Source organism: Cervus canadensis, chromosome 12 (assembly GCF_019320065.1).
Source record: "Cervus canadensis isolate Bull #8, Minnesota chromosome 12, ASM1932006v1, whole genome shotgun sequence".
Lineage (NCBI taxonomy): Eukaryota > Metazoa > Chordata > Mammalia > Artiodactyla > Cervidae > Cervus > Cervus canadensis.
In genome coordinates, this window is record NC_057397.1 from 13,511,299 (window position 1) to 13,537,287 (window position 25,989).

A 25,989-nucleotide genomic window follows, 5' to 3' on the forward strand; every position below is an offset into this window, starting at 1 on the left:
TAACAATGCTCCCCTATGTCCATGCCCCTTTGCAATAGGCCACTGTTGATCCTCCCCTCAGAAGGATGGAGTCAGTTTCTCCACTCCTTTGAATTTGGGCTGGTTTTGTAACTTGTCCTAGCCAAGGGAAGATGGCCGAAGATACACTGTAGAAGGTCCAGAGTGTAGGCACTGTGAGACCTCATGATTTCTACTTTTACTCTCTTGGAACCCAACTGCCATGCTAAGATTTGGTCATAGACTATGAAATGATCAGAGACCACATGGTGAGAGATCCTAGTCCTCCCTCTGTTCATGTCAAAACCATCTTAAACCCTCTAGCTTCTGCCAACTCACCAGTTGGACTACAGTCACATGACTGAACCCAGGCAAAACCAGCAGACTAGTTGCACAGCCAATCCACAGAAATGTGCTCAACAGCTTTCTTTGACTCAACTCTCTCTCTGAAACTCCATTTACAGCTTGCATATGCATAAATATTTTATAAATGGTAAAGCACTATATAAATGTATAGCTCTCATATTATTAGCAGATATCAAATCTTTACTGACTTTTACAGTTCTCACAGAAAATTTCTTTATCCTACAGTTTTTGAACATTCCCCTCATCTCCCCGCAAAGTAGTTTTTTTTGTTAACTCCTCAGTTATCATTCTCACAATTTACTCATCTAAAGGCTTGACTTGTAGTTGTGGAGAAATTATAATCTATCCTATGCTTATTCCATCTTTTTAATCTCAGAAGTCAACAAAAAATTTGCTGAAATTTCTTTCATTCATAAACTCATCAATAGCATTAACCTATGTATGATGTTATAAAATTTCATACAAATACCAATAAAAAACACCATGTGCTTCATACAGCTATCAGCATAAGATCAATAGATCCTGAAAGTTCTAAAGCTTCAATGTTAAAATGTTACAAGTTCCTGCTTTAATTACTATTTCAGTCCTAAAATTTAGAGGAAAAAAACTTATCTCAGTGTTAAAACTCATACACCAATAGCATTTACTACCTTGGTAAAAAAACATTACAAGGTTTCATTATGAGTACATAATAAACCCTAAACCATTTGCTGATAGATTGGTCACCCACTGACTTTATGAATCCCAAGGTAGCTTCTCCATGCTTCCAAGTCATTTCCCTTTACTGTTGTCAATAAATATGCAGGGAGTATTAATCTTAAAACTTAAATATTAATATTCAGGCTTAATTCTGAAAACATGAATACTGCAAAACAAACAAGGAAATTTTTTACACACAATCCAACTCCTGGGCATGTATCTGGAGAAAATCAATTATGAAAATTTACATGCACACCCCAATGTTCATTGCAGCACTATTTACAATACCAAGACATGGAAGCAACCTAAATGTCCATCAACAGGTGAACAGATAAAGAAGATGTGGCACATATATACAATGGAATATTATTCAGTCATATAAAAAGAGTGAAATAATGCCATTTGCAGTAATAGGGATGGATCTAGAGATTATCATACTAAGTGAATTAAACAGAGAAAGACAAATATCATATGATATTACTGATATGTGTAATCTAAAGAAAAAGATACAAATGAACTTAAATAGACCCACAGACACAGAAAACAAACTATGGTTACCAAGGCAGAAAGAGAACAGAGAGAGATAAATTAGGAATTTGAGGTGAACATAAACACACCACTATATATAAAATAGATAACCAACAAGGACCTACTGTACAGCATGGGAACTATACGCAATATTTTATAATAAACAGTAAGGGGAGAGAATCTGAAAAAAAAAATACATATAAATATATATATAACTCACTGTGCTGCATATCTGAAACTAACATAGTACTGTATATAACTACACTTCAATTTTTAAAAGAAAAAAATCATATAATGCATTCCAAAGTGAAATACGAAAATATTTCATATAGTAGAGATTCTCTAAACATCAACCTTCTGGAACCTAGCATAATACCTTCTCTTCCCTGATATATGTATTGCTTATTTCTTACTTCTTTCAGGTGCTCCCTGACCACTCTGTATAAAAATAACCCCTCACATATGACCACTGGAACTTTCTAGCCTTCTCGTTTCATTTATTTCTAAAGAACTTATCACCACTTATTTAAGGGTACAACTGCTTTCCTGTATTCTCCTCCCTCACTTCCACTCCCCCACAGAATAAACTTCCTAAGGATATATGGATGTTCTGGCTGTTCATTCAGAGACTTGAACAGTTCCTAGTACATAATATATAGTCAAAAACAAGTTTTCTTAAATGAACTTGGAGAGTTTTAGTACAATTCCCTTAAGGTATAAGTGAGAAAATAACTCCATAAATATACAGGCAAAAAGAAGACTGAGCAGAGAACAGACATTATAGATCCCTGCAACTGCTGTCCCGACTGCATAGTAAGTAGTTAAGAACACAGACTTCATGCTTGGACAAAGCCAGACTTTAGTCCACTTATTAATAGTGATGCCCTGTGCAAACTAACCTCTCCATGTCTCCATTTGCTCAATATGAAATAAGGACAATAACAGTACCAACTTAACATTGCTATTACAGAGATTAAGTGTGGAAATGTGTGTAAAATACTACAGTACAAAGCAACCAGTAAGTGCTTAACAAAAGGGAACTAACATTATATTTATCATCATCACCACCACCATCATCTCACTCAGGCTCCACAGCCTATTTTCTATTTCTCAAATAATTTATGGTAAGACTGACTATCAAGTTTCTAAGTGCACACAGCCAAAAAACAGCAACTTAGAGACAGCAAGCAATTTTCAGAGAGAGCAGCAAAAAATGGGGGACGGGGGGGCAGGGGGGATGAAAAAACTATAAAAACCAGATATATACCTAGTTTTCTGATTGTTTTTTTCCACACAAAAAAAGATGTTGTATTTTGTCAAATCACTTTTCTGCAAGAATTGAGATGATGATGTGGTCTTTTCTGCTTCATTCTATTAATGCAGTGTATTACAATGATTGACCCCCTTACATTGACCCACTACTGAATCCTAGGTAAGATACCAATTGGTCAAGAAAAAGATTATATTACATTTAATACACTCTTAAGATGGCAAGAAACTATAATTCTAAAACTGGGAAAATTTACTTCAAAATGGTTGGCACAAGCTTTTGGAATAGAAGATAAACTTCTATTACTTTCAAAATTCATTTTCTGGAGAAAAGGAGTAAAGTAAATGACACATTCTTATATAGAAGGCTTGGATATCTCTTCTGCTGCTGCTGCTGCTAAGTCGCTTCAGTCGTGTCTGCATTTATTTATACTATTTCCTTTAAGCTACAGAATAACCAGGATTTTCTGAGATTAGAAAGAAAATCAAATTTCAAAATCAAAACCACATTCCAAAATTTCTTAAAAGGTATTTTTCTTTGTTCAATTCCTTTGTAAAAACATTGGTCACCGTTTAACATACAGTGGCAACAAAATGCACCCAATTTACATGCATAAATAAGTCAATAAATCATAATACACAGACAACATGATTTCACATGAACAGTATTGACACAGCTCACGTTGCATTTAACCATAGTTATAGTTGCTCCCAATAAAGAAATAGTTAATGTGAGAAATAAGAACTCCAGTTTCAACCTGAAATAACATTCTTCATAACAAGTAACATAAAACAATGATTATATGAAGTCATTATCTTAAAGGGAACCATTTTTCAGAAGTCACTTTGTGCAAAGCACCATACTAGGAAAAAAATGTGTACCTTAGGTTAAGGACGAAAGAGCTCCATTCTTTTAAACTAATTACCTGAATTGTGCAAATTTTATTATAACCATAAATTAAAGTACTTTTCAATATGAAGGCTGTATATTCCATATTTTGAAATCTTAAATAATTCCACAGATGCTCAGTTAAACTAAAAGATTCTATAGGACTGGGTTATTTTCATGAGCAAAAAAGAAAGTAAAATCAAAAGCCCTTTCTAAACTCACAGGCAAGGTTTTTGGATATAGGACTTAATAAAAAGAAAATTTAAGCACCACAATAACATATGTTTTTAGAGAACAGATAGGGCTGGCAATACAAGTTAGGCACAAAAACACTTAAACATTTACCAAAAAAAATTTTTTTAAATAATCACTCTAATCCTATCAACTGAAATAAAAAAAAATTTTTTTGGTGTCTGTGATGTTATGTGGGAAATACAAACCACAATTCTATTTAAGATGTTAAGTTTTATGATTTTAATTTGATTAAATGAAACTGTCACATTATTTGTACATAATAAGAACATTATATATTTATCTTTATAGCATATGATCTATTTTTCCCTCAAAAATCTATGACTACAGGATAGCTCTAAAATAATTTTGAAGTAAACAGAAAAGAACTTATCACAAACTGTCTTGTGAGAGAAACCAGCTCCTCTGAAAATAAGAGTTCAAAGCAAATGTGCAAATAAAACTTTAAAATAAGGTAGCTGTAAATACAGCCATCTTTAAGCTTCCCTTCTTTTTCATCTATTTAGCAAAGTAAATAGTTTCAGTGGCCCAAACAGTAATTTTAATTTGTTTTTCTCCTCTGTGATACATTTAAGTACTCTTACAATTAAGAGTAATTTTTTAGCATGTGTTAACAGATCACATGCTAACAAACTTTACAGGTTCATAAAATTAAAATTTATGACTCACAAATATAGATGTGAATTCTAGCTACGCTTAGGTCAGATACACAAGACTGGACATAAGGAACTTCAATCTAGAATATGATTTAAACGCCACAAAAAAAGAAAGGGAACAAAAAATGGGAGAAAAAAATTTTTCCTCATACATCTTTTGATTACTAGGCTATATATATATAGCAAAAAGTAAAATACAAAATATTTATTTTTCACCTCAAAAGAAGTTATCCAGAAATAAAATCTGCTAAAGAAGATATAACATTAGGATTCAAATTCATTCAACTCAGATAAGAAGACATTTGGAGGGGAGGAGCAATCCCAAACAATATTATTTGTACTTATTAACCTTACACACACCACCTCAACTTCACCAATCATACCATAGACCTTCTTAACAGTTTCCATTTTATACTTCTGTGAAAAAAACTTTTTTAGCCTCATAACTTTCCAAGTGGCATGTGAAACCTCTTAGTTGACCTAAATCTCACAATCCCCATTAAAAGCACTCTAATGACTTCCTTTCCCATAGGAGTCAAAAACCGCTACAGAATTATTCAAAGTTGAGAAAATAAAAGTATAAAAACCAACTCAAAATAATGCACTTCTTAACATATATGTTCTTATGTAGTAGGGAGACTAAAAATAATTGTTCATCCTAATTAATCTCTGGCTCTTGAGACTGAGAGGTCAGAAAATTAAAATGAGTGATAAGTACTTAAAGTCTGTTCATTTTGAATAGATGTGAGAGTTTTAAAAAAAATGACTGAAACTAGATGATTGTAAATGTTTACTGTGAAACAGTACAAAATTGATGTTGCCAAAAAGAGAGTAAAAAAGAAATATTCAACTGATATTAAACATCTTAAGTAATTTGGAAAGAATTTTAAGGTTGAATTGTAACTGTAGGGGACAACGACGACAGAAAATGCTTTCATGCGTGTACACATGGTAAGTAACAAACAGGTAAATCTCAAGTTAGCACGGTACATCAACTGATACTTAAATGGTATTTTGGTATATAAAGAAAAAGAAAAGGTAAAGTATTGACTGCCATTGATGAAAAAGCATTTTACCAATTTACACAAAAATTTTTTAAAAAGATGTCCTAAGAAAACCAAGCCACAATAAGTTAGTGTTTTCCATAATACATGCTGAATTATTTGATCCCGTTATCTATACACTGTTACTGTCTTAATTCCTAAATGCTGTTGACAGCATATTTGATAACTGAGGTACATTAGTTTACATCTTTTTAAAGGTATTCTATGTGAGTTAATTTTTCTTTTCCAGTTTTTCATCATCTTCACCTCCTCCAAAGAAGATCAAAGGGAACATTCCTAGAATGCAGCCAATAGTCACTCCGACAGCTTTACCCTACGGGAACAAAAGAAAACATTTTTTCAAAGTTATTTTATCCCTGTAAGAGGAACATCTGCCTAAGTATCTATGATAAAAATTACTATGTACTATATAATTCAACTGTTACGATATTTCTTTTGATCATGCTAACTTAAATTAAAAAATAACATACAAAAAGGTTCTAGAACAAATAATATGTAAAGTTCAAGGCAACCAGGAAAAAAAAATTTTTTTCAAATTGCCATAAAAATAACATTAGAGAAGTATTCAAATAGAAAATACCTTAAAAATGCACATATATTTTAAAGTCAGAAGATAGAAAGGAATGAAAAATCTCACCCAGTACTCTCAACATATTTGGATTTGCTGTCCTTTGTATATATTCCTTTTCAGTATTTATCCCCATGTACACCTAATTATATATGTAGGGCTAATCATTATGTAAACATAACTTTGTTTACTGCTTTCCGCCTCCCCCCCCACCAGTCACACATGTTATGAAAACCTCTTTTTCAAACTGTTTCATAAACTTAATACAAAAACTTCTAAATTCCACTGAATTGATGGGCCTATAATAAATGTTAAAGCTCTTCTTACCGTTAAAAATCATTGCTATTGTCAGTGATAGAACAATAAACATTTCAGTGTATAGTTCTTCCTGAATGATTTATCTAAAAATCAAATAATATGAATATCTGTGCATAATTATACTGCTTTGCTGTCTATTCTAGACAAAACTGCAAATATATGTATATACCCACCGCAATATATTTATATGCCTACATACACACAATTTTTCTGTGACCTCACCTATATTATGAAAAATTTATTTAATTTTTGTAAATGATTTTTAAATGTTGCATTCTTATGATGACTATTAAGGTTAAAATACTTACCAATTAAGTTTTACATCTTCATACAGACATTTACTGAGAATCTACAAAGTACCAAACTCTATGGCAGGTACCAGGGAGACAGAGATCAGTCAGATGCAGTCCCTCTCTCTGCCAGGAACTTCCAGTTAGTTATCATCATATCTTTCTACTTGCTAATCAATATACTTGGAATTCTCTCTCCCACCTAATAAATGTCTCATCAATAATTTAAAAATAAGTTTAGATCTAATATACACCAAGAAATCTCCCCACTAAAAGAAATTTCTTTCCACAAAGACTTAATTCTTCTCCTGGTGCTTCTGCTATATCCGGTGTACATTTCTATTACTGAATATGTCACACTAAATTATAATTTGTTCTAATATGTCTGATTCTTTACCTATACAATGCTCAAAAAGAACTATAGTTTATTACTCATTTTATGTCCTTCAGTCTCAGTACATAACTGATACTCCTCAACAGTAACTGAATCATATAAAGATTTTTTCAAAAATCAAGTATGCTTACAAAAAAAAGTCAATGATTAGTTTTTCTGAAACCTACTAAGGTTTGGACAGTTTTTGTTAAAAACTCCACTCAAATAAATTTTAATCTCAAATTTCTCAAGGGACTGAATTATATACAGTGTCTTGCTCTGGCTACCCAAATTCATTATCATAAACCACACAAAGTACTCACCAAATGTGAACTAACACGTGTTTGCCACATGTCAACTTGCTTTGGTGAGAGATCAGGAATTGATAGGCCTAACCTGGAAGCCAAAGCTTCAACATAGCCTGCAAGTCTTTAAAAATACAAGAGGACAAGTAAGTCAGAAAGAGAAACACCAACACAGTATATTAAAGCATATATATGGAAATTAGAAACATGGTAACGATGACCCTGTATCAGTTCAGTTCAGTTCAGTCGATTAGTCATGTCTGACTCTTTGCGACCCCATGGACTGCAGAATGCCAGGCCTCCCTATCCATCACCAATTCCCAGAGTCCACCCAAACCCATGTCCGTTGAGTTGGTGATGCCATCCAACCCTATATGTGAGACAGCAAAAGAGACACAGATGTAAAGAACAGACTTTTGGACTCTGTGGGAGAAGGTGAGGATGGGATGATTTGAGAGAATAGCATTGAAACACGTATATTATCATATGTGAAATAGATTGCCACTCCAGGTTCGATGCATGAGACAGGGTGTTCAGGGCTGGTGCACTGGGATGACCCTGAGGGATGGGATGGGGAAGGAGGTGGGAGAGGGGTTCAGGATGGGGAACACATGTACACCCATGGCTGATTCATGTCAATGTATGGCAAAAACCACCACAATACTGTAAAGTAATTAGCCTCCAATTAAAATAAATAAATTTTTTTTAAATAAAAAAAATACAAGAGGACAGAAAATAAGTTTTTAAAGAGACACATATGAAAAACTATGTCCTCACATATGAAAAACTCATGACTACAACAAAGATAATTCTATATCTGTATACTCCAGAAATGCTGTGAACATTCTTTTACAATTTTCATCTTTATTGTATATACATATATTTGGTTTAATATTTTCCAGATTGACATATTTAATAAGGTAAATTAACTGACTTAAGAGTAATTACTCTCTACCACTGCTTTAAAAAGAACAATTCAAGGTATATAAAAATTTTACAATTACAATTAACGCATTTAATCCAAATTCAAAGCAAAGCACTTTAACATACAATTTAATAACTGTCACCAGAAAAAAAGTTTTCTTAAAATTTATCAGACTGATATACTAAGAAAAACAGCCTATAATTTTCAGGGTAATTTCAAGTTATTCTCTAAGTGGCCATTGCTTATTGGATACAATCTTACTTTCAGAACTGGAAGAAAGAAAAAATTTGCTGATTAAATTATACATACCATCAATTATAAATGGATCCCAATATTAGATATGTTAAATTCTAAAAACCTATGCAACTAAGATTGATAAAATGTGGTATTTACTACATAATGGTATTTTTTTAAGGCAGAGGAGAAATAGTTCTTAGATGGAAGAGTCCCAACAAATCTATAATATTATCATTATAAACGTTAATGTTGGAAACTGGGAAATGGAATGTTTAAGGGATAATATCACTGTAGGTTTACATCAGAAATTCCAGGAATACAAAATTTCTGCTTTGGCCCAGAACAAAGAAACTGTGTTTTGAACAGTAGCTGTGGCCCCATACTCAAGTGCAGATGTCTAACATACAGAGTTAGATCATGAATAAAGCTGCCTTTCCCTAGATTATAGGGCTAAGTAGACTGCTCCTAGACGCAAATTCAAATCTCAAAACTTACCATCAAAATGAACCAAAAAAAAAGAGGAAGAAACAGAACCAAAGACTGAGCAAGACAGAGCATGTTTATCACAATAATTAATGCCAACTCTGTCTAATTCATACTTCCTAGGCTTCCCCAAGCTCAGGGAATAGCCCAGGCCATCTGCTGCTTAGAAGAGAAAATGTAACAACAGAAGGAGAAAGCTGGCCTTTTCTGAGTAGGCGCCCTCAGTTTGTTTCATCATTCCTTCTTGCCACATGGAATAAAACGAGCAAAAATTAGCCAAGTCCATGTAAGATTTGGCCATTATTTGCTTTGAAAATTACTCTCTCTAGAGAACATGCCCAGTCAGTATCCTCATATTTGAGCCATATTTCTTATCTTTGGACTTAGTGGGAGGATGGGGGGGTGTGAAATAATGATAGGGTTTCTTACTTTTAGTCCTGTCTCATCCTTAGAAATATTTATAAAATACATATAAACATTTCAGGAAATGAAAAATTCAACTCTGCTTACCTTACAGTAGTTTTAGAAAAAAATTTTACACATATCAGAATTGCTTGAGAAGATTCTTTAACACAAACGTCAGGGCCCCATCCCTAGAGACACTAATTCTGCAAGACTGAGATGTGAGCTAGGCATCTATATTTGATGCACACCAAAGATTTAGTGCTGCTGATTTAGAAACATTAATTTTGAAAACTTAGTTCTAAAACACACATGCAAAAATAAGTGTCCCTTTTCAAAATCCTTCCCAATTAAAGGAGAATGGAGAATAGAGAGTAAGTATACACATGCACAAGTGAACCTACCCAAGACCAGCTAAATCTGACACAAGGTTTCCCAAAGCAGCAGCTAAAAAAATGAAAAATGGACAAGTGAATTACTACATAAAAGTCAGAAAAATCACTATAGTAGATCACCGTGTAATCAATAAAGCACTAGTCTGGAAGAGTTACCACCTTTCTAAGCTACAATGACTATATCCAAAGTAACTCATAAACCTCCATCAATTAGTAGTTTTTTTCCTGATGTGGCAGCCAGTTTCCAGTTTGGTTTCAATATTAAAACATCTGCATAACATTCTGTAGTTCAACTTTCAGACAATATTTAAGGGAATTTGGATACTTGAAAGTTAAAGAGTAAAGCTATATGTACAGCTATGACATTCAAGAAAATCAAGGAGAAGAAATGTCTCATTCATTACTCATCTACTTCACATGTTCCATAATAACACAACACAGAATTGTTCCCAAATCCCACCATCATGAAGAGTAGAGTGGTATTTGTGGGGAAAGAAGGAGAAAGAACCAAATCAGATTTTTGATCTTGTGTTTCCTTCCTTGATTTTTCTTCCCAACTTGAAAATAAATAATTTGATAGAGAAAATGGGTAGGAAGGTTTTAGGGTAACACTGAATTAAGAGAAAAAAAATTTTTTAACACAGTCAATATAGTAGATTATTGTTACTCATTAACTAACATAAAGTACCCAAACTTTCTCAGAAAAATGCATACTACCTGTACAAAATTAAGGAGGATTAAGATAGGATTAAGGAGATAAACTATTAATGACAGACATCTCAGTGAGTAAATTCATTCAAATGAAGTATCTTCTTCTATATTTAATCTACTAAAATGTTTCATAAATATACAATGGAATAATAACACTACTATTATTAAATACCTGCCATAGTTGAAATTCCAAAAATAATTCCAATAGACAATTCAATATGGGTTCCCTGAAAAACAATTACAAAGAAATTAATCTTAAAAATTAAAACTGAAGTGACTATAAAAGAATAGCAAAGCATTAATAAAACAGATAAAACAATGTTATTACAGCAAAGTTATATATAATATACATAAAATGCATATACTATAGCAAATCACTTATTAAATATATGCATTCATGCAGAAATAACATATTTTATTCATTACAATTAAGCCTTCATAAAAATAAAAAATAGCAACACACAGAGCAATACAATTCATCATTAATAATCTAGAATTTATATTTTCTTACTACAGAAAGGTACTTTAATGCTTTTGAACACAAAGACAACCAACTCATCTAAATTTTAAATTCTGAATGATACAATTATATACTATTGGTATCTACCTTATAAAAGATTTAAAAGACTAGACCAGTTTCTAAGGACCCAAAAAATCAGACTTCAAAAATTATCCTTAAAACATTTAGCTCTTTAATCACTAGATAATGAGACTACATAATTCATTTACAAGCAACAATAGCATTTAATACAATAGAGATACAGCAAAAAAGAAATCCTAGAACCTATTGTGCTAATTCAGCTCTAGCCCTTATGCAATACTGCCAAAAATGGACTTCTTGAAAGTTCTCTTAAATATTGATGGTTGAAAATTTCTAAAAAAATTTTTTTAAATCTCAATGATACTTATAGAGAAAAAAAAAAAACGCCCTACAAATCTCAGTATTTGTTGAGGAAAAACAAAAGAGAATGCCCTATCTGGTATACAGTAATATGGCATTACGCATTTATTTACAAAACTGAAGAGAAGTTAAGTTTAACTTCCTCAATTTTCCTTCCCCTAAGCCTTTTGATTCCACTCCTTTAAAATATAATTCCTGTAGAGTATGGACCAAATAGCCTGATGTAAAGGTCTCCCAGGCATTAAAGTTACAAGGTTGTAAAGGAACGCAAAGAAACAGATTTCTGAAGAAAAAGAAAACTGGCACAAAGAAATATCTTTATCCATGGATGCAAAATACCCTGGAGTATTAAGGAGTATTAATATAGGAGAGAAGCACCCGATAGCTACAATGTATAAAAAATAAATACAGCATCTTTAACAGCAATGAATCATTGGAAATTACCTAAAATTAATCTGTCTGCCAACACATGTATTTATAAAGCATTTACATGCTTAATCACTTGGTTGAATTTAAGAAACCTGAAGATGATTTTAATAGCATGAAAAGCTTCATGTAAACTCAAAGTTGGTTTGAAGGCAATGAAATCTCCACTCTTTTCCTTTTTCCCATATAACATCAAATTTCATGTTAACAGGTGGGGTAGAAATTATAAATAAATCCAGTACTAGTTGTCTTAAAGTTGTACTTGGTTCGTCACCTTAATCTTATTCATCTATTCTAGAATTCTAATCAATTCTATCCTAATTAAATTGTAAGGAAAAGAATTCCCCCCTACCCACTAAAATCTAAGTTATAAAAAGCAATCCAACAACACAAAAATAAAAAACTATGAAATCACAAGCTTAGTATGAACAGCAGCCAAGAATAAAAGTCAAATCTACTATGAGAAATTATATAGGAATTTGTTTACATGATTGCAATTAGGGTAGAAGTCAAGACAGTATACCTAACAGGAAAAAGCATCAAATGGCACAATACAAAAAAAAGAATCAGTTAAAAATTAAACATTAAAAAGAAGGTTTTCTTAACTAGCTATCTTCAAACAATCATAGCTATCCTACAATGGCAGTTAGTGTTTAACTAAAAAAGGTGAAAAACATTCTTAAGATAACAATGTTCACTTATTTGCCTTTTCATAGATTCTATAGTTATATTATTTATGGATTTTTAGTCTTAACAGTCTATTAAAAAAGTCTCTCTGGAAAAATTTAACTGTTTCTGAATTATTCTGCAATTATCACAGGATATTTTTGCCACACCTCTTATTCTTAATCAGTTTTAAGCCAGTAGTTTAAATACTTATTTCAGTACTATATAAATAAAAAAACTGGTGATGTCTGTGAAACTGGATTTCAACATAAACCAGAAAAACAAATTTTACTGAGTTAGAGTCAATCATCTCAGGCCTAGAAAAACAGTCCACTCTAGTCACACTAATAATTAGACACAGGCCTGAGTAACACAAGATAGGAACAATATTACAATAATTTGACTTTAGAATGTGGGTGTGGTTGTTCTGTCTTAATTGGTAACTGTATTTATTTATTTATTTATTTTTTTTTGGGGGGGGGTTGCTTATTTATGCATCTGAAAGATATTTGCTGTGAAGTTGCTGGTTCCTAATAGCACTACTTTACTTTGGACTGCTGGGAGTAACTGTATTTAAACACAGATATCTGTTTCTTGGGGCTTCCCTGGTAGCTCAACTGATAAAAAATCTGCCTGCAATGTGGGAGATTCCAGTTCAATTCCTGGGTTGGGAAGATCCCCTGGAGAAGGGATAGGCTACCCACTCCAGTATTCTTGCCTGGAGAATCCTCATGAACAGAGGAGCCTGGCGGGCTGCAGTCCATTGGGTCACAGAGTCGGGCACAAATGAGTGACTCAGCGCAGCACATCTGTTACTGGAGATATTTATTTCAAAGAAATAGTAAGACCATACTGAAAGTTGATGAAAGTGAAAGTCACTCAGTCGTGTCTGACTGTTTGTGACCCCATGGACTATACAGTCTATGGAATTCTCCAAGTCAGAATACTGGAGTGGGTAGCCATTCCCTTCTCCAGGGGATCTTTCTGACCCAGGAATTGAACCGGAATCTCCTGCATTGCAGGCGGTTTCTTTACCAGCTGAGCTACCAGGGAATCCCCAAGACCATACTGTGAAGGTCTTATTCAGGACCTAAGAAACTACCCAGTTTCCCTATTCTGTTCCCTCTTCAAAATCTCCTTGCCCCCCTCTTTAAGCAAAATATATCACCTCAACACTTCCCTTTAGCAAGGATAGTTTTTCATCATTTGAGTATCTAAGGTTTGTTCAACTGAGGCCAAAAAAATAAAAAGATTATTAAGATGGTAGAATGGGGGGATACCTGCTTTCAATACAGAATTTAAATACTGAGTGTAAAATTGTCACAGAGAAGCTTTAATACAATCTATTCAGGAATATACCAAGTTTTAAACGACAGTTCATAATTTAATCATAGTGGGTTTTTTCTATAAATAATAAATAAAATTAATTTTATTTACATTAACAATTTAAATAATCTAACCAACTCAAGGCTTACTAAAGGCTTACTTATTTCAGAAAGGTAGTATGGCATGGTTGAAAAAGTTTCTTTTATTCACAGATATATAAATTAATCATCTTGATTCTTGTATACATATTAGGAAAATATCATAATCAGCCAGAAAGCTAGCATTTTGAAATTATATTTTAGATGCTCTTACCAGACTACTCTGCTCAAGAATTATCCATCCAATGGGTGCTTATCACTTTCAAATTATGTACATGCTACAGTATCTTCTATGACTGTTTACCAAGCGAGATACCTTCCTGATGTGTAAACCTTGTGTTTCTTCAACCAGCCGAATGGCTACAATCTCTGGATATCTGATCCCCATCAATCTGGACATAAACTAAGACTACATAGCAGAGAAAACCATTCTTGAGCGAACCAATTTGATAGTCTTCAAGCAAATTTTATAATCTATACAATGTAAACTATACTTTCATCCCTATTTTAAAACCAAATATTCTATCGCTACCCACCTACAGTACATGTGACTGTCAAAAAACTGAAACAAAAAAACAAAACAAACGATGACCAAAAAAAAAAAAACAAAACCCTGGCATCTTTCAAATATTTTTTCCTTATATTTGATAATTCTAAAATCACTTCTTTTTTTTTTTTTGAGCAGTTTCCTACACAATATCTAGAATTTTTAGACTTTTTAAAACTTCAAGTCAGTGAGGAGAATTGGATACAGGACTAGGCAGTTTCAGAAGACCTGCATTTTCCTCGTGGACTAATGATGGACATGTATTTTCATCATGACTTTCTAATCTAAACCCCAAATTGGGTTGACATCTATTGACAAAAGATGTCATAGAAGAGTAAGAAAGGTCAATTGACCATTCCTAAGACTAAACAGCAGCAAGACTAAACAATACCTTTAAGAAACAACCTTAAATGAAAATGACTTCAGCAAAAGAGAATTTTTAACACTGATGGAACAGACTGAAGGCCCTATCATTTACAGTATTCTGAATTGAAACTTAAATCATCTTTGAGTTAAATGGATAGACTGAATATCAAAACACTCTTGTAAACATTTTTGTATGGGAAAACTGGACAAAGAACTAATTAATAACATACACATATGAGAACTGCTGATAAAATTAAAGGACATCAGAAAATTTTACAAACTTTTTTCTTTAATAATGTTGAAACTAGAACAGAATAATATAGACTCAATGAATATCTGTTTATTATTGTCAATGCTTTACCAAAAGTCCTGATTAATAGATATAATGCCTTAAAATTGAGGTACAGTCTAATTAACATGAAATACAGCTAAAAATAGTCATTCATTTGTTAATTAAAGCTTTACAACTATAATATATAAATTATTAGGAAAATTTAGACCACATTTCTTTATTAATTCAAAATAGAAGGGTTGAAAGAACTTACTGCAACAATCATAATTGCATTATCCAAAAAGCCAAACCCTATGAAAGGTATCGCATTGTGGATGAATACTGAAAAACATCAAAAACAGAAAAATATATTTTAAGATTTCTATAATTTTAAAATGACAAAAACAGATCATATGATTAAAGTCTCATAAGTAGATATGATTTAAGTTTTAGAATTTGCTTTCCATTCCCCACAGCCAAAAGATTCTGCTTCTGCTATGTTTATATACTTGGTAGAAGCTATAATGGGGAAAAAACAAAATAAAAAACACATAACATGTAAAATTAATTGTGTTAGGCTTTTGTGCTTTCTTACTGGCAACACACACACACACATGTACAAATTACATACAGTTAATGACAGAACAATAAATAAATACATTTTATGAGTACCATATTTTACCTGTTAAATAACTATTGACATCAATCTTTTTCTCTCTTAGACCTAAAGATTGATATCATAAAATTGATCTCCATATTAGAAATAATAAAAAATGTTTGAATCAAATTTCAGGGAAGTTATCTGGTCACATTTACTTATCAAACAATTTTTTAAACACTGTTAGGAAACTGTGATTATGTCATTTCTATTAGACATCTGGATTCAAAGTCCTCTTTCCTTCCTCGACACATCAGTATCCCTGATTGCTTTCACAAACTAAAACAAATAATATTTGATTTAAATAAAAATGTAACTTGGCCTCTTCCTACCAAAAGCACACCATATCTTATCTACCAAGTACATAATCTGGATGACCTGAGAAAACAGAAATGTAACTAGGAAGAGCTAATATCTATTTTTTGAATATATTTTGCTTCATCTTTTTTTCCTATTTGCATCTTCAGCACATTGCAGAATGCGTAGTGCATAGTAGATGCTCAACAAACATTAGTTAATTAAGTTGAGGACATCTACCTTGGAAAGGAAGAAAATTCCAGACTAAGACAATTGAGGGAAGACTGTGAAACAAATTAAAAGCTGAGGACAGTTAAGACTTTATTTTAATTAATCTATAAATCTGCCAAGGTATAGTCAACATCCGTCCAACTGAGGACTTTTTAAAAATAGGCATCAAAGCATTCAGTTTTATACCACATCCAAAAAATTGTCCCTTAAATCAATTGGTTAGTTATGTATTTAGTGTTCAGTGACTTTACATCTTTTTTCTTTTAACGTAGTTAAGTCCACAGAAAATACAATTAAAACATAATCCAGAAATTATGAAAATTTGATACTACTATGGTGAGTTCTGCACCAATAAGGGAAGGCTAATAAACAGTAAAACAAGAAACATTTCTACCCATAAGCACTACCAAAGACTAAGAATCAAGGGGGGAAATGGTACATATTCTAGGTCATTTCAGAGCTCTTGTTACCACATAAGAATGTCCCAGGTAAAAAGCAGCATCTTTTTAATTACAAAGTATATTATTTTAAAAGATAATAAAAAATCAAATGACATTAATGAAACAGCGTTTCTTCATTAAAGGGCTGTCTTAATTCTTCAACTTTTTGCCTAGGTTCAGGAGCTTAATGACCAGACATTTGAAATTTTATAATAATCAGCTTCTAAAACACATACAGAATTTCAAAAAATACTACAAATTGGTAAGTCAAAGGAATATAATGAAATTCTAATAGTTCACTATATGAAACACTTACAGAGAAGAGAGAGCTGCTACTTAGATATATATATTTGAAGAGAAGACTCCCAAACACCTTCTCAATCATCTTTGAAAAGTAAATATGGTAAAATATGAAACTTTTGGAATTACTAAATATTTTGGGGTTAATCTGATGGCATCTCTAAAACTAGCTAGTTATAAATATCTTAAAATTAGGTGTCAAGGTTACTAAACTAAGATTAAGCTAATAGTTATCTTAGTAGAAACTTGGTCAGTAAAACCAAAGCATGTTGCTACATTGCATAATAATTACCTGCAACTGTAAAATTTATCATGTTTTGATGCTTAGATGTAAATAAATGTGTCCTATAAATAAAAATTTATTTTCAACCCAAAGGAAAAATATAAGTTTCAAAAAATTACATAACATGTACTGGACACTCCGCTGGGCACTTGAGAAACAGAGATAGTTGATCCCAGCCCTCAAGAAGTCTGGGAATGATAACAGAGCCATATAGTTAATGTCAATATGACTCCGTAACTGGTGATAGCATTACACAGTGCTATGGATATAGAGTATGTGAACCCAGCCTAGAAGCATCAGAAAAGATTACCAGGGAAAGAAAAATCTTAAAGAATTCTTAAATTGTTTTGATACCTGGGAAAAGCTACTAATTTCTAAGGCAACTTACATTCTACCTCTGAGAGAAAAAAAGGAACTAGCTACTACATTTTAATTATATGTCTGCTCTCCAGTATGTAATGACAGACTACCAATTTGTGATTTCTTCAGTTTCCTTTGGAAAATATTATTCTATAACTCAGCAGTTATCAGCAAACCATATCTAATATTTAGCTTTAACTTGCAACCAGTTCAAATTCACTGCACTGCTGAATACTTCTCTTCTTCCACTGTCTTTGTAAGAAGACCCTGAACTGTTTTACATTCCTTTGGTGTTAGCCCTTGAACAGTTACTCCAATCACAATACAGTAAAGAGAGCAGACCAGCAGCATTAAAAGGTTCTTCTTTGGGGTGGCTTAAAATGAACTTTACTTTCTTCATTATTAGAAACAAGACAGAGCATTTTCTCCACCAAAGAAAATAGCCTAGAAATTCCAGTTCTGAAATAACCCAACTTAAATCCAAACTAAAGTAAACATATCCTTTTATCCAGGAACTAAGAAAACCTCTACTACAATTTTATCTCTAGATGGTAACAATATTTAAACACTAACAGACATGGTTAACAATCTTAGAAATTCTATAATACTATGTTTTAAACCAAATTTACAAACCTTTTGCTTTAGCATAATAAATAAGATAATCTATTCTATCTGGAATGAATTAATTTGTTGACTCTTCTGTATTATTCATGAATAACATAGCTATTTCAAGTAAAAGACAGATGCACAAATAATTATAGAACCATTACCATATCTCAGCTGTCCTGGGGTTGGTGGTTGAGCTTCCAACTTTTCTGAAGGGGAAAGAGAGGGTGTGGTCAAGAATTAGTTACTATAGCAAGATTTCTTTTTTATTACAATGAAGAAAACAGTAGCAGAATTACAAAATGAGAGAACAGCAGAGTTTATTCATAAATTATCTTTAGGTGAATGAACCAAAGTTATCCATACAGGAAATATTTCTTGGTATAGATTAAATTACAAGGCTAGAAAAACAAATTGAGCTTTAATTACAGGCCTACTATAACCCTATATCCCTGGGCAAATCACTTGTTTTTGGCTTTTTGTAAATACGTCTTTGTATCTCTACAATGAGACTAATTAATATCCCTTGATAATATAATGAATATTTTGAGTTTTGAAAAATATACTACAGGATAATAAAGAACATTTACACAACAAAATGACCCCAGAGAGTAGGGTGTGATTCACTAAATAGCAACATTACTTATATGTCATAATAAACACAAAAAGTTTTCTCAAGTATATTTTATCAAAGTATATTCAAGTGCCATCATTAAATCTAAAAATTAACAATTACAAAAATGCTACCTATGTAATCTCATAATAACCAACTCATCATTTGTATAAATTACAGTAAAATGGCAGAGAATTCCACCTTCTTTATTCTCATTCAATCCAACAGGATTAACTGATATACTATACAGAAGAACCCAAACCATGGGTCACTCTGCAATTAAGATCTAGTATAACCAAAGTGTCCAAAGAAATACATTACAAACTGGATATATAGTTTCTAAAATATTTATAATCTATGACAACATAAGAACTGAAGAGTTTAGTTTTTAAAAAGTGAAAAGCCAATGAATCTCCATCAATAAGCTACATAAAAAGGAGTATGACATATTTGTAAATGTTATTTTACTAAAAAAGCATATAGTATCATAATGACTTTATAATAAGAAATGTGCTAAAACCTAGAGTTTAGGCAATTATTGGATCATTAAGAAATTCTAAGAATGCAAATTTAAGTTTTGTTTTTCCTTTTCTAGGACAGTAAAGAAATGAAGATATCTAAAACTTTGCAGTATTTTGTATCTGCTTAGAATATAATCTCTATTCTTTGACTAGTACTATTACCTCAAAATCTACTTTGAAAGCATGCAAATAGTTTCCCAAATTTTTAACAAGGAATATAAGACACCACTGTACTCCAGAGTTTTCTGGTGAAGTAAACATGCACAAGTGGTTACATACCAGAACTATTTCCTAGTTGCATTACTCTCACCATCACTACAGTTCTGACACTGTGAGGAGAAGTCCTTGTCAGTTGACTGGAACATCTTGAAATACCTAAAAATTCAACAAGCAGGACCTTCCCAATGTAATGAGAATATATAGAGTCCTTGCTTTTACTTCTTCAAATTCTCTACATACTGAGCAAAGTATTTTAAAATATTTTACAACTCCTAGGATGAAAAGATAAGAGCAAGGCAAATGTATAATGTGTAAAAGTAATGAGGGGGAAAAAAATCAAATAATGTAAGCAATATTTCGAATCTGTCTTTCTAAGTACATACAAGGATTAAAAAATTAAAGGTAATGAAAAATAACTCTTTTTAAAAGAAAGAAAAAGAAAATAATACAAAGTAAAGGAGACACAGCAGGGAGGAAAACCACTGGCACAGAGGTTAAAGCAAAATCAAAGCACAGAGCTTTGCCTCCTGCCTTATAAAGAACCCAAGGAGTAATAAGAGGAAACAGGAAAGGAACATTTCCTAGAGAGTGGAAATTTTATTGGAAAGTACCCATCAAAAATTGTGACTCATAAGCTGACCATTTTGAGGATTCTGACACTATATCTTCTTTACTACATTAACAGAAAGAAGACAAATACATATCAGAAGTGAAAAAACATTAGGTGTATAACACACAATAAAACTCAATCTTTGAAATAAGCCCAAGGTTTCAGCAGTCTGTACCAATTTTAAAATGTGAGGGGAGCTAATATAATCCCCTTGAAAATAATCATAGTAAATCCCAAAGCTTTATATCCCTACATACATATCTTAACCTTAAATTTTTTCTTCTGACGCACAGTAAACTATGTACACTTACATGGAAATGTACTCCAATCTAATCTTTTATTAAGCAGACTCGAGTTAGAAAAACTAGTTCTTTCTGTTTCAGTGTGAGTGTGCATTACATGCATCACAATTTCTCTCTTTTTCTAAATATTTTAAAATAAGAAGACTATTGATCTAGTTGCTAAGTTGTATCCGACTCTTGCGACCCCATGAACTGTAGCCTGCCAGGCTCCTCTGTCCATGGGATTCGCCAGGCAAGAATACTGGAGTGGGCTGCCATTTCCTTCTCCAAAGACTGTACATTACCACACCATATTTTCCAACCATTTTTAGCTTAAAAAGTCCTGGTTCTACTTCCAGTACAGGCTGAATTATCCTCTATCAGACTAATTCTATACAGAATAACTATAAATAAATATTTGAGAGCTCTGGAAAATGACCAAAAAGCAGGTTGATTGTGGAGAGGAATCAACAATTACAAAGAAGAATGGAACTAAGTGAGTTACCCATTTCATGAAGATTTTGGCCTAAACCAGCTCTTAAAAAAAGAAGAAAGAACCCTTCAGTCTTTCTGGCCTAAAGAAGCAGTGGGCAAGGTGCAAGATAACCAAAGCCACTGCAAAGTGAGAGAAAAGAGCAGAGTCAGAAAGGAGGAGCCTTCAATCCTGATACACATTCAGTTCAAACATACGGCTTCTGTGTGAACCGCGCCTGTGCAGGGAAAACCACAAAAATCCCAGCTTAAGGTAAAATAGAAAGAAAATAAAAAGAATGAAGAGCATCACGAATGGTAAATACTGAGTAAATATAAAAGACTACTTTCTCCCTAGTAATTTAAATAAACCTGATTGTCCAAAAATTGCAACACTGCCATGTGGAGTTTATAATGTATGTAGATATAATACATTTGACATCAAAGCATAAAGGATGAAGGAGGTCACAAATGGACCAATTTGGAAATATGATTGCAATATTTCCACAATGTATGTGACATGGTACAAGGTTCTAAGTAGAAGCAGCTCTAAGCAGTATGCAAAGTTAAAGGATCACATACAGACAAAATGCATCAAGGACACAGTTAAAAAGCTAAATAATGTGAAGGAGATTGCAAAAAATATTAAGTCAAAAGAATGCAGGAAGTGAGAACAGAAGAAAGAAAAGAGAACCAAACAGTAAAATAGTAAACCTACATCCAACTATATCAATAATTACTTTCAATGTTAAAGGACTAAACAATCCAATTAAAAGGCAGAGGTTGTTAAAACGGACAAAAAGGCAAGACCCAACTATACGATATCTGCAAGAATTACACTTCAATAGATTAAAAGTAAATAAATGGCAAAAGACATACTACACAAACAGTAAGCTTGTAAGACTGGAGCTGCGGCAGTGCTGTGCTGAGCTGCTCAGGCACATCTGACTCTTTGTGACCCCCTGGGCTGTGGCTCGCCAGGCTCCTCTGTCTATGGGATTTCCCAGGCAAGAATACTGGAGTGGTTGCCATATCCTCCTCCAGGGGATCTTCCTGACCCAGGGATCAAACCTGCGTCTCTTGTGTCTCCTGCATTGGCAGGTGGATTCTTTACCACCTGGGAAGCCCCTAAGGCTGGAGTTGTTCAGTTGCTAAGTCGTGTCCAACTCTTTGCACCCCATGGACTGCAGCACACCAGGTTTCCCTGTCCTTTACTATCTCCCAGAGTTTCCTCAAACTCATGTCAATTGAGTCAGTGATGCCTTCCAACCATCTCATCCTCTGTCACCCCCTTCTCCTCCTGCCTCCTATCTTTCCCAGCATCAGGGTCTTTTCCAGTGAGTCAGCTCTTCTCATCAGGTGGCCAAAGTACTGGAACTTCAGCATCAGTCCTTCAAATGAATATTCAGGATTAATTTCCTTTAGGATTGACTGGTTTGATATCCTTGCAGTTCAAGGGATTCTGAAGAGTCTTCTCCAGCACCACATTTCTAAAGCATCAATTCTTCGGGTGCTCAGCCTTCTTTATGGTCCAACTCTCACATCTGTACATGAATACCAGAAAAACCACAGCTTTGACTACATGGACCTTTGTTGGCAAAAACTGGAAAGGCAATGTTAAAAACAGATAAAGTGGATTTAAAGAGTATTACCAGAACCAGGGACATTTCAAAATGTGAAGAGTCAACTCATCAAAAGGCATAATAACAATTTGCTTATGTTTAGAGTGTTCTTGCCTGGAGAATCCCAGGGATGGGGGAGCCTGGTGGGCTTCCGTCTATGGGGTCGCACAGAGTCGGACACGACTGAAGCGACTTAGCAGCAGTAGCAGTAACAAAGCTTCAAAATGCATGATGCAAAATCTGACAAAATTAAAGGGAAAATAAACATTTCTACAATCATACTTGAAGATACAAAAGCTTCTCTCTCAGCAACTGATAGAACACCAGGGGAAATTATCACTAAGAAACAGATTATCTGAACAGCACTACCAATCATCTTCATTCAACTAATATTTAAACATCCATACTCAACAACTACAGAATGCATATTTTTTTCAAGTGCAGATGATAATATTTATCAAGAGACCATATGCTGATCCACAAAACAAGTGTTAATAAGTTAATGATTACAATTGTAAAGAATATGCTCTCTGACCAAAATACAAATAATAAGATATCTAGGGAAGAAAGTGGAAATTAAGTAACATCTTCTAAATACACAAGCCGAAGAAGAAATCAAAGAGGAAATTAGAAAATACTTTTCAAATGAATCACAATGAAAATACAGCATACTGAAATTTGTCAGGACAGCTCAATGAATGCTTAGAGGAGTTTTAAGTACTAATATTAAGAAGAAGAAAGGCCTAAAATAAATGATGCATGGTTCTATCTGAAAAAGCTACCAAAAAAAGAGAGCAAGGTAATGAAAAGTAAGTCGTAGAATGAAGGCTATAACAACAAAAACAGCTGAAATCAATGAAATAAAAAGCAAACAATAACGAAAATAGACAAAGCCAAAAGTTGATTCTTTGAAAAGATTAACAAAATGAAAAAACCCTTAGGTACACCAATCTAGAAAGAGAACACAAATTACTAATATCAGGAATAAAACAGGGGACATCACTACTGATTCTACAGACATTAAAATAAGAATATCACATATAACTTTATGCCAACCTAGTCAACTTAGATGAAATGAACAAATTCCTTGAAAAATACAACTTACCAAAAGATATAAGCTGAAACAAAAAATCTGAATAGCCCTATCTAGTAGCAAAATCAAATTTGTTAACAAGCACCTTTCCATAACATTCACACTAAAAAAAAAAACAACCCTCCAGATCCAGATGGTTTCACTAATGAGTTTTATTAAACAGTTAAAGAAAAGCAAACGCCCATCTCAGACAAACTTACAAGTTCCTTCAGAAAAACAAAAAATGAAGAAATAGTTCCTATTTTATAAGGTCAGAAGAGTACTAAAAATAAAATCAAACCAAAAAATTACCAAAAAAAGAGAAAGCTACAGACCAATATCCTTCATGAACACAGACAGAAAAATTCTTAACAGAATGATAACTTAGTGGAAAAATAACTTAACAGAATGATAACAGAATAGAAACTGCTTTTCCAAAGTGTGTTTATTCACAATACTGGCAAAAATAACTAACATCCAGACTTCCTTATTTTTTTCTTTTTCTCAGATATTTTTCATTGTTTGAAGAAGCTGCACTTAACAGGGTTTCACATTTAGAAATATATAGGTTAGCATTTTAATGCATACATATGGAATTTAGAAAGATGGTAATGATGACCCTATATGCGAGACAGCAAAAGAGACACAGATGTAAAGAACAGACTTTTGTACTCTGTGGGAGAAGGCAAAGGTGGGATGATTTGAGAGAATAGCATTGAAACATGTATATTACCATATGTGAAATAGATCGCCAGTCCAGGTTCCATGCATGAGACAAGGGCACTCAGGGCTGGTACACTGGGATGACCCTGAGGAACGGGATGGGGAGGGAAGTGGGAGGGGGGTTCAGGATGGGGGACACATGTATACCCATGGCTGATATATGTCAATGTATGGCTAAAATCACTACAATACTGTAAAGTAATTAGCCTCCAATTAAAATAAATTAATTAATTAAAAAAAGAAAAAAAAAGTAACAAGAGGCATCCCTGTGGGGTTGTAACTGTTTTGTATGTTGACTCTATCAATGTCAATATTCTGCACGTTACACCATATAATAGTTTTTACAAGACGTCACCTTTGGGAAAAGTAGGTAGCCTGTATTATTTCTTGCAATTACATGTGAATCTGCAATTATGTCAAAATAAAAAGCTTAATTAAAATTAACGAACAGGAGTAAAAGAAGTTAGGTGCTTTTGAAATTTGTTCTTAAAAGTCTTATGTACACAGGCAGAAAGGCAAATAAACTTTAGCTAAAAATGACTGAATTGATCTACTGATAATGAAAATCCAAACAAGACACACACACACGCACACACACACAAAGAAATATATAGGTTAGGACAACTATCTGTATGTGTCTATGAGATAATATTTACACATACATTTTTTTTCCTTTTGATTTCACATTTAAGTCTTTACTGGCAGGAAAGTAAGAAAGACATGATAGTTTTTACAAATTGCTTGTTTATACTGCATCAAACCAAATGAAAATTATTTTAAGTAGGATTTTCTCTCCTTCTAATCTATCCTTGAGAACATAAACATTCAATTATTTTAATGTATAAACAAATCTTTTCCTAATTAAAAGCTCCCTAGATATTACTTATAAATCCTGAAAACTATAACACTTCGCATGTTTAAATATAAAAAATTTCAACACTTTCAACATTTTGTTTTGCTTCAGTAACCCAGGAAGAATAGAGAAAACAATTTAAAACATGCAATTTCACTTTTACAAAATGAAATTTTTATTTTTTAGGATGTACAAAAAATTAGGAATTCCAGTTAGTCTTCTAATTAACAAAAGCAACCAAAGACCTGTTGTAGCTTACAAAATATTGTTACTAACACTGAATTTTTAAAAGAAATATTTCCTTGATGAATTGGAATATTACAGTGCATCAGAATCATCATTTAATGGTCAACTATTACCTATTTAGGAAATATAAAACTGAGGGTCACTGCCATATAAAAGTCAAAAGAGAGTCAGAAGGAAACACAAAGTAAGGTTTTTTCCTCCTATCTCAAGAATAAAAATGTATTTAATCCAGCAGTTTTTTATATTTTGCTATGT

At 32.9% G+C, this 25,989-nt stretch overlaps 1 protein-coding gene across 2 annotated transcripts in view; it reads right to left on the bottom strand.

Moving 5' to 3' along the window:
• Positions 1-3,376: 3,376 nt before the first annotated feature.
• The window catches only part of TMEM65 (transmembrane protein 65), a 45,820-nt gene continuing 23,207 nt past the window's right edge, over positions 3,377-25,989 (bottom strand). For both annotated transcript variants that reach the window (XM_043483413.1, XM_043483414.1), the window contains 6 exons: positions 18,668-18,712; positions 15,603-15,670; positions 10,900-10,954; positions 10,026-10,068; positions 7,593-7,698; positions 3,377-6,033 (listed from right to left, as the gene is read on the bottom strand). In XM_043483413.1, coding sequence (XP_043339348.1) covers positions 5,932-6,033; positions 7,593-7,698; positions 10,026-10,068; positions 10,900-10,954; positions 15,603-15,670; positions 18,668-18,712 — 419 coding nt within the window. In that variant the 3' untranslated portion in view covers positions 3,377-5,931. The remainder of the gene's footprint in view (positions 6,034-7,592; positions 7,699-10,025; positions 10,069-10,899; positions 10,955-15,602; positions 15,671-18,667; positions 18,713-25,989) is intronic.